A 10,427-nucleotide genomic window follows, 5' to 3' on the forward strand; every position below is an offset into this window, starting at 1 on the left:
CTTAAAGTATTTTGGTGTATCAGTGTCCTAAACAGAAAAATAAGAGCAATAAAACTACACATACCTAGACGCACAGTGTCTTAAAAGATGCTTGGAGCTCTCTGATTATTAGCAGAACTAAATTCACATTTTATACTTGATATGGCTGCAATCATTTTGTGTAAATTGTGGTATGTGGCAAGTGGACCTTTGAAAAAAAGTTGGTCTTTGAAGTCAATTTGATGGGCTTTTATAATGACTGTTAATTTGAGGCTGCCTTTATCTGGAAGCTGATTTTTTTTTTTTTTTTTGTATCCATTTTTCCATGAAAAAAATAACAAAGTTACCTTTATTCCCATAATTTCATTACTTTCTCTTAGAAATTATATTTGAAATGTAAAACTGTCGTTGTCTGATGTTGCATAGCTCATGATGGAACAGTCCAAACATAATGATGTCGTTAGCTCTGTCTGCTTGTACATTTAGTAATAGGGCATTGTATTAATCTGCTTTTGGGATGTATTTGGGGATGATTTGGTTGACAATCATGAAAACTAAAACTTTTGTTAAAGAAATGTAGAACTCTTTATGCACTCCTATGGGATGAATTTTCTGCATTTGTTGTAAAAAAGGGTTATGTTTTAAAAAGAGAAAAAGCTTTTTAGCATTAAAAAAGAGGTAAATAGTGGGGCTGTTATGGTCATATGACAAGAGGGATTTGATTAATTAATGTTTTGGTGAGTTTGATGAGAGTTTAGTGCAAGTTTTTAAAATTTATTATATTTTATTGGTATTAACAGTGTGAAATCAGGTTTCTGACTGGTCAAATCTCACTGTTGGATCACTGACAGCTTTGGTCTCCATAGACAGTTTTTCTCCTGAATTAGAGACTGCACGGTGGAGTAGGGATATATACTTGTTTTAACAGTTGTCCTTTAATTGCATAAGTGTTGTCTCTGATTTTATCATTATTTTAAGTGCAAACCTTAATAAAAGTATGTGTGAGATAAATGTGTTCATTGTTCAGCTTTAAGCATCAAAATTCATTACCAAAATCCACTAGGCATTCAAAGCTACTGTTGTTTTTCACTGTTTTTATTGGAGGCTATGCTATTTTCACATTGCTGTTTGTTAGTGATCTTAATAATGGTCATAATCTTGTGTAAGTACACCGAATAAAGGAATGCTCTTCACCCTGAAGATCTTAGATCAATGGCAGCAGTTGTGTGTGCAGCTGGGTCTGAGATGAGTGCTGGTTATTTTACTAGGCCCTAGTCTTAGGACATAGGGTTTTTTAGATCATTAGAACAAAAATGTAAGAGGTTACTTGAAAGGAATGGAAACTAAAGTTACTGGTCAATAAAAGCTGAGCCAATATCTAGTAACTGAATGAAGTTAAAGGGATAAACAACGGAAAGTGTTCAAACCGTGAAAGCAGTTTTATGATAGAGAACCAGGAATTCTAAAAACAGGTGACATGACCAAGCTGTCTTTACTCAGAGTAATAACGCATTCAGAAAGTTGAATTTTACCTGAAGAAAGAGGAACTTAGAATGCACTTTGTAAAAAATTTAACCCTATAGCTAGAAAGAAAAAATCTGTGTGTCATTGGTACAGGTTTCCATTGCCCAGTTGTGTAAATGAACTTGAATCACTGCCTGTGCTTTAGGGTTGTGTTGTTGTTGTTTCTGAATTATGCAGTATTTGTTTGCTCTTGCCAGTCTTCAGAATAGCTTCTGGCAGTTCCTGTCTTGTGCGAAGAGTTCTCTAACTCTAGATAATGAGGCACAGGTTTTAACTCAGTATCCCAGTCACCTAGCTGCAATGTACTTTTTAAAACATGGAGGAGGATAAAATAATGATAGTGTCACAGAATGGCTTGGGTTGGAAGGGACCCTAAAATCATCTAGTTCCAACCCTGGTGCCATGGGCAAGGACACCTTCCAGTAGATCAGGTTGCCCAGAGCCTCATCCAACCTTGCCTTGAACATCTTCAGGGATGGGGCATCTACAGCTTCTCTGGGCAGCCTGTGCCAGTGCCTCACCACCCTCTGAAGAATTTTCTCCTAACATTTCACCTAAATCTCCCCTCTTTTAGTTTAAAACCACTCCCCCTTGCCCTGTCATTATCTGCTTGAGTAAGTCACTCTCCATCTTTTTTTTAAGTCCCTTCAAGCACTGAAAGTCTGCAATGAGGTCTCCCCAGAGCCTTCTCTTCTCCAGGCTGAACAGCCCCAGCTTTCTCAGCCTTTCTTCACAGGAGTGGTGTTCCAGCCCGCTGGTCAACTTTGTAGCCCTCCTCTGGACCCTAACAGCCCCACATCCTCCTTGTGCTGGGGGCCCCAGACCTGGACACAGCACTCCAGGTGGGGCCTCACGAGGGCCGAGCAGAGGGGGACAATCACCTCCCTTGCCCTGCTGGCCACCCCTCTATTGATACAGCCCAGGATGCAGTTGGCCTTCTGGGATGCAAGCACACACTGCTGGCTCATGCTGAGCTTTTCATCCACCAGAACGCCAAGTCTTTCTCCGCAGGGCAGCTCTCAGTGAGTTCTTCATCCAGTTTGTTCTCAGGTCAGAGACTGCCCCAACCCAGGTGCAGCACCTTGCACTTAGCCTTGTTGAACCTCGTTAGTTTGGCCCACTTCTCCAGCCTGTCCAGCTTCCTCTGGATGGCATCCCTTCCTTCTGCTGTATCAACTGCACCACTCAGCTTGGTGTCATCTGACAGCTTGCTGAGGGTGCACTTGATCCCACTGTCCATGTCACAGATACAGTTATAAAATAGCACCAGTTCCAAGCCAGACCTCTGAGGGACACCACTTCTCGCTGCCTGGACATAGAGCGGTTCCTCCACCTGGAAATAAACACTTACTGTTTCTTCCCATCAAGAATCAGGGCAAGGATAAGCAATGAAGATACTGCCCCCTCCCCCCCCCCCCCATACCTGTAGAATGCTATGTCATAGTATTCTTTCCAAAGACCATGTTACATTCTTCTCGTAAAATATTAAGAGATTATTAAATCTCTTAATTATTTTGTGTTGAATTATGTAGCTAAAATGAAATCAGTTGGCAAGGATGGGGGGCTGGGGAGGATGGGGTGGAATTTTGTCATAGTAAAATTTTCTCTGTGGATTAACCTACCTGCCTCTGTTTTTAGCACCAGTACAGCTCTAGTCTCCTTTGGCATACACTTCTTAGTAAACGATAATGCTGGTCATGTACTGCGCTAGGATTTATTAGTTTTATCCAGTGTTGTAAGTGCAGTAAGGTCTGAGTAAAACAGTAGTTCTTGTTCCCTGTTTAGCTTGTCTGATGTTTGTTTTATTTTTTTTATGTAATTTTAGAGCTTTAGGGCTTTAGAAATTTCATGATATTTTTTCAAGTATATAATATTTTTATGTTACTGTCACAGTTTGAGTACCCCAAACAGTCCCATATTTTGAAGTGCAAGGGCTTCTTTTTTCCTTAAAATTAAGATTTTAAACAAGTAATTCTTTTATTATGTTGCTGTAAGTGCATGATACACTAATTTTGTATTTATTAGAGTTTCTTACTGTCTTTCCATTTAATTCGGTAGAAATACTGTTGAAATAGGTTAGGACAGAAATCTTATTTTGTAAAAGCAAACGCTTCTTTGTTCTGTTAGTAGTGAAGGAAGCTTTATAATGCTCTTCTGCAGTTTGTTGTTTGAAATTTTTCTTGTAGAGAAACATTTATTTCCTTTTACCTCCATACAGAATCAGTATCGTTTTGAAGGAACTGGGTTTCCAACTATTCCTCAACTCATAGAGCATCATTATACAACAAAGCAAGTTATTACAAAGAAATCGGGTGTTGTTCTGCTGAATCCTGTTGTTAAGGTAAATGCATGCATTCCAAGAACTCTATGTAACTGAAAGTACTTGGGGAGGTTGTACTATGATATAACACGTATTCCTATGCAACTTGAAAGATTTTTCATTCTTGATCATTGTTCTTTTCTTCTGGGCTTTTTCATCCTCTGGTCTGCATAACACGTTCCTTAAAAGTAATACTTTGTCCTGATTCTTAAAATAAATCTTTACTATCCTGAGTAATGGCACTCAGTCTCACAAAATATCCTCGTACTTTTACTTTCTCTGCTTTTGGTTTTCCATTTGGATTTTACTACCAACCAAGAAACCGAGATCAGTATTTCATTGCCCATAAAGCTGTAATGAAGAATTTTTCTTGAATCAAATGCTGTTCTTTAAGTGGTAAAATTCTCACAGAACTTGGAAGAGTTATGATAACTCATAGTTTTGCCACTATTTTATATCTCAGATACAAGGTATTGATACAGACACGAAAACAGGTACTATCCTGCCAGAATTATTCCAAATTTGAAAGAAAAATGCTCTTTTTCATCAGTAAGCCATAGTAGAATGGCTATCAGGAGAGGAATGAAAAAGGATGGAAATATTAAAACATACAACTGTTAAGAAAGCTTAAAGAGTCTCCCTGCCTTCTTCCAACAGTTTGCAGTTGATACTTCATTCATAACTCTTTTCAACTAAGTCTATTTTAACTAAGAGTAAGACATCTGTTCTTGAAAAACATAAATAAATAAACATATCAGTTTCAAGCATATGTAAAGCACATTCTTTGTTCTACAAAATTTTCAAAAGCATAGCAATTTATATTACAGAGTTAGTTTCCTAATCCAAGCTCCTAGTTCTTTACCAGTAATAATGCTAAGAAACCAAAGCATATTCCCTTTCTCAAAATTAATGCTTTTTATACTTATCTGTGCTTACCTATTATATATACTTTCAAAATTTAAAGAATGGGACTTTTTAAATACACGTTTTTGGTTAATGTCATTGTAATTACAGAGTTGAGACTTCATTGAATATAAAATATTGCTTAAATTCTTTGAATATGTAAGAAAACTTATGACCATTTCTGATGTGCATATAGTTTTATTTTGATATAAATTGTTTAAGCTGAAAGTAAATGGCTGTCAACCCCGCATTGAAATCTTTCTATGGTTATTTGTAAAATTCTTTTATAAACCTCTATCTCGTTTAAATATTCAACGTTCTTTCTGATTTCTAGCTATTTTTTCCTGAATTTGATATACATACTGTCAAAGCATCGCTGTTTTAGGAAATGTAAAATGATAATAGTGTGTTACTATTTGCTAAATGATAACAGAAGTAATTCTTAGTTTTTCTCTGTTGAGGTTAAACAGGCCTGGAAAATACCGTCTCTTCATAGTCTGTTATTTACTTTGAAGGCAGGGAGCTTCTGTGTTCCTGACATCTTTCTTTCATCATTATAACATTTTTTGGATAGAGTTAGGTTTTTATTTATGCATTGTTTTCTGTAAGAATGGAGAGTCAAAGAACTTTTCTAGTACATAAGCAATTAAAGAAACACTCTCACAAATAAGGAGTCTAAAAATCATTTGATGATAACCATGCAGACATAACATTACTGTGTGGTGAGTCATTTCAGTTTGAATATTTAACACCACAACTGCAGTCAGACATAGCACAACCTCCTACAAACTGATGGAGGACATATTCTAAGGTTTATTATTATTATTATTTTCTCTCTCTCTGTCTAATACTGCCAGTGGCTGCAAAGTCGGTTTTTCTTTTGTCTGTTTTCAGGGGAAAAATGAAGTGGGCCCTCCAGACTTGTTCATCTGAGTTAGTTTTAGTATTAAATAAAACTAGAGAAAATACACGAATTTCTTCTAGGAGAATGCTAGTTTTATGAGCAGTTTGTAGGTGATAGGACTTGGAGTGGAGAAGTACTTTTACTAACTCAGGTTTCCAAAGTGCTATAAATAATCAGCATCTGTTCATAAAATTGTATCACTCAGGCTGCATTTTTTTTGATGAAATTGCATACTTTGTGCTACTGTATATCAGTCTTCAGTATGTGGGTATATTTCCTGTAGGGTTCATAAATTCTTCAACTTTCATCCTATCTAGGTTACGAGAAGTAATGGAAAAGATTGTCATGGTCATACTGACAGTGCTAAAAATAGTATCTGGTGACAGGAAACTTTATTGTGTGTATATATATATATATATATATATATATACATACATGTATGTAAGTGTATATTTATATATTTATGTATCACAGATTTTATCTAGGCTTTCAAGAGTTTATGAAATATGATCTGATAGTTACTAATGCTGTAACTGAGAACTGTATAATGCACTTTGTGCTTCACAGCCAACAATTTGAACCAAGTAAGAAAGTATTGACAGAGGTGTTAGCTGGACAATTTAAACTGTTGTGTTTTGCTGTACCTTTTTGTCTTAGCTACAACTTTATGATGATTTTAGTTCTCCCATCTCATCAAAGTTATTTGTTACAGAAAAGTACTTCAGAATTAAGAAAAATAGTGTTAAGAGCTTTCCTTTTTAATTGGCATGAAGCTCTGGCTTTTTTATGGAGAAGTGGGGACATGTTATTTTCAGAAATGACATATGTGCGCTGACATCTAGGGTTGGGGGTATTTTCTGCATCATGTGCTAATATCAGAGTATCTTTGATCTTTTCCTTAAAATTTGTCTGACATCTGCAGAGACTGTTTTCCCTGTTTTCCTTCGTATAGCTGCAAAGTAGTCTTTGACGTTTCATGCAATCTTTAATCTTTTTGGGCAAATTGCTGTTCCTATTATAACCTATTTAGAAAGTGAAAGTTAAATATGACAGAGAACTTCACAGAAAAACAATTATGCTATGTAGTTTGTTTTTCCTTTCCTTCCTTCCCAGAGTCATTTATCCTCCTTTAACGTATTAGCAAAATTAGTGTTCACCTTCTGTGACGTTGTCCTTGAAAGGAACACTCTTAATTGTGCCACAAAAGGCCTGTCCCACATCTACCCTTCATGTAGACCAAATCTGCCTGCTTGGAATTCTAATGATACATAATAATAGAATTTAAATTAGAAAAACTAAGGTCATTAAAAAGATATCCGCAAGTGAATTTTTTTTTTTTAATGGAAAAGTCTCATTTATATTTACTTATAACCTTTTAGAAAAGATGCACATTACATTCTTCAATTTATTATTGATGAAATGACTGGTATGGAAAGCCTCAGAGTAACCTCAATGCATGCCTAAGGACTTTATTAGCAGAAAAGCTATTTTAAGCACACACAATGTGTTTTTAACTTTCTACCATCTTTGACCTCATGTTTTTGAGGTATTTAAATTTCCTGAAATACATTCTTTATGCTTAAGAAATCTTTATTAAGTTGTGGATGTGCTCAGTTTGAATAACAGAAAATGAAATCATCACGGAAATAAGAAGTACCAGTTTTGTGTGGATATAACTGCATTAATATTTTTAACTTGGATCAGAAATGCACTTCTGAAGCAAATCTGCCCATTGTCACTTAGGACGCTCTGCTTCCATCATTGAGCAATCCCTGAGGATTCAAGCATTAAACAGAAACAAAATAGGAAGATGCACAACTGCTGATTGAAATTCAGTCTTCATAGTCAGAGGAGATCTAGTCAGAAATACTCCTTTGCCCTCCTGTGTGTATGTTTAAGGTACTCTGCACTGTTTCAAATCTGCTGCTATTTCACTAGTGCCAATATAGTCATAGTCTTTGGACCTTCTGCAGTGAATTCAAATTCCGAGCTCATGAAAAAAATAAGCTACTTTGTCAGAGGAGTGGGGCTGTGCATTCCTTGCCAGTAACTTTCAGTCTGGATCTATTTTGATGTGACAAACAAGCCTGTGTTATGGATTCAAACATATTTTTAATGTTGGAAAATGATGAACCCACTAAGTAAAATGAGTAAATTGAGTAAAATAAATAAAAAAGTTAAACAAACATATTTGGTAGTGGTTCAAATGATAAACAGGTTTGCAAGTGGCATGAACATTTTGTGTGGATTTGATGATCAGTTGCAAGATGTGATTGTTAGACCTGTGAAAAGAAATTATGAAGAAAAAAAACGAGTAAGAAGATAAAGGTAGTGAGATTCTTTTCATGGAAATGCACTCATAAAAGTCTGACATGACCCTGATTGTTCAGTCACTGAACCAATTTAAGCTCTATTAATCTGTATTCATATCTAAAAGTCTCTGAGCTTTCAAAGACTAAAAGTATAAACAAGTTACATGTTCCATATTTCAGCTCTTAGTACGTTCAGAATATTGACTTCTACTATAGCTGATGTACACGTAACACCCATACAAAGCTGACCATAAGCTATTTTCCTGATTTTTGGCTTCCCTAGTTGTTCATTGGTTTTGCTTTATTTTCAGAAGCGTGTTCGTTGTTGCAGACAACATGCATGCTCGTGTTCCTGGCAGCTCATGTTTCTCAGGCCAGCAAGGCTGAGCTGGAAGAATTCAAGAAGTTTGCTGACTAGTCTCATTTTTGGGCAAGTCTTCTTAGGCCTGCCGAGGAAGGCAGAAGAGAAGCAAAGAGACTCAATAAGATTGTTTGGTTTATCCCAAAGTAGTGCTGACACTCAATTAGGAATTCTGATCTTGTGAAAAAATTAAGTTGGTGAAGAGGAGAACAATTGCAATAATTGACGTTGACAATTGGGAAGATCATCTTGTATTTGCTTGACCTGAGGACACCTCTCTAGTAGCAGAACTCTCAGCTGAAAGAAGCGGGCCAGAGAAGCATACAGTTCAGCTATCACAATTTTGTGTAGTCTAGGTTTGTAGCTCCAAAGAGGATCACAGTGTGAATTATCTGGATGGTACTCACACACCTGGCCGGGCTTGTAGCAATGCCAAGAAGGACATTTGGTCATGGTCTGTGTGGATTGAGTTTTGGCCCAGGGCTGTAATTCTCATGAATATAACTATGTCTGATATATGCACTTTTAAATGTTAAAATACATCTTTTATTTTCTTAAGGAAATTAGATACACAGTGAGAAGTGGGCATTTATAGTACATAACGTTATAAAAAAATGTTGTATTTGTTGCATAAGCATGAAATGAATTTTTTGCCAGTTCTTCACTATTACATGATCATGCAGAAGGCTTCTGATTCATATGACATGTTTTTTTTTTATTATTATGTATTTTTTAAGTATAATAGGATAATTTAGGCAGATTATGAGCAGGTACTCTAGTTTAATTCTGGAATCTGAAGAATAGTCTGCAGCTATTGACACTTGATAAATTTAATATATTAGTATTAGAGATGCTTTTGAATAATGTTCCTACTTCCTTAGAATTTAGAGGTGTTACAAGACTTCATTTTAAAGGTTTTAACAAGGACTGCAATAGTTCTGACAGGTAATAAAAGGAACACGTCTTCCGTAATGGTGGCTTGTACTTCTGAAAGTATTGCATCCTAATGAGAATGGGGAAAAGGTGTGATTTTTTTCTTTGTGCAAACAAGCTAGTAAACCAAATTTAAGTATAATTTCAGGTACCTAGAAAACTTTAAAAAGTTGGAGGAACTTTTTCTTTCCAATAATCTCTTTAAAATGTTGTAATAGCAGAGGCACATTAGACTGCCTAAACAAAGAGTAACAAAGATTGTTTTATATCCAGACATTTTGTGATCAAAGACTTCTGTAGCTTTTCTGCATGTTGGTGGCATTTCTGGTTCCACCTTATCTTAATGGTAAACCTTTCCATCATAAGTTTTAGAATGAAAGTGGAAGATAACATTATTAAAGGGTGCAAGCATTCATGTTCAAACCTGGAACAAAAAGTGTGTTTTATCAAATATATGACTACCATTTTAGGAAACAAAATGTCATTTTTGAACAATCTCTTTAAGAAAAAAAAAAAAAATCTGTACTAGAAGTATTAAATGGGCACCATGGCTGCATTTGCACTCCTAGTTTTGTATGCTCACATAAAAAAGGAGTGCTGTAGTGCTGTGTGGGCTGCAAATTGAACAAAAGCAGGTCCCAAACACAACTGAAACCAGAAAATAAAACATTTTGAAAGTAGTAAAAGAACTAAAAGTTATGAAGGAGGTGGAAATAAGCCGTTCTTACTAAAATGGTTTTACTCAGATGGGCAGCCGAGCTTCACCACAACTGCTCAAAAGGAATTGGGGAGAAGATATGATGGAAAGGGCTCAAGGGCTGAGATAAGGACAGGGAGACCACTCAACAGGTATTGTCACAGAAAAAAACAGACTCGCCATAGAGAGATTAATGAAATTTATTACCTATTATTAACAAGCTACACCTTCCCCCATCCACCCTCTTCTATGTCCTCCCCCCAAGCAGTGCAGGGGAGCGGGGAATGGGGGCTGTGGTCAGTCCATGATGCTTCGTCTCCACCACATACTCCCTGCCCCTGCTCCATGTGGGGTCCCTCCCACGGGATGCCGTCCTTCCCCAACTGAGCCTGCGGGGGCTGCCCACAGGCAGCAGCTCTCCAGGAACTGCTCCCACACGGCTCCGTGCCACGGGCTCCATCCATCCCCCAGGAGCAAACTGCTCCAGCACGGGT

General features: G+C 36.8%; 1 protein-coding gene across 4 annotated transcripts in view; it reads left to right on the forward strand.

Moving 5' to 3' along the window:
- FER (FER tyrosine kinase) overlaps nt 1–10,427 on the forward strand; it is a 196,345-nt gene that overhangs the window by 89,009 nt on the left and 96,909 nt on the right. For all 4 annotated transcript variants that reach the window (XM_035309387.1, XM_035309389.1, XM_035309386.1 and 1 more), the window contains one exon: nt 3,722–3,844. In XM_035309387.1, coding sequence (XP_035165278.1) covers nt 3,722–3,844 — 123 coding nt within the window. The remainder of the gene's footprint in view (nt 1–3,721; nt 3,845–10,427) is intronic.

Source organism: Oxyura jamaicensis, chromosome Z, assembly GCF_011077185.1.
Source record: "Oxyura jamaicensis isolate SHBP4307 breed ruddy duck chromosome Z, BPBGC_Ojam_1.0, whole genome shotgun sequence".
Classification (NCBI taxonomy): domain Eukaryota; kingdom Metazoa; phylum Chordata; class Aves; order Anseriformes; family Anatidae; genus Oxyura; species Oxyura jamaicensis.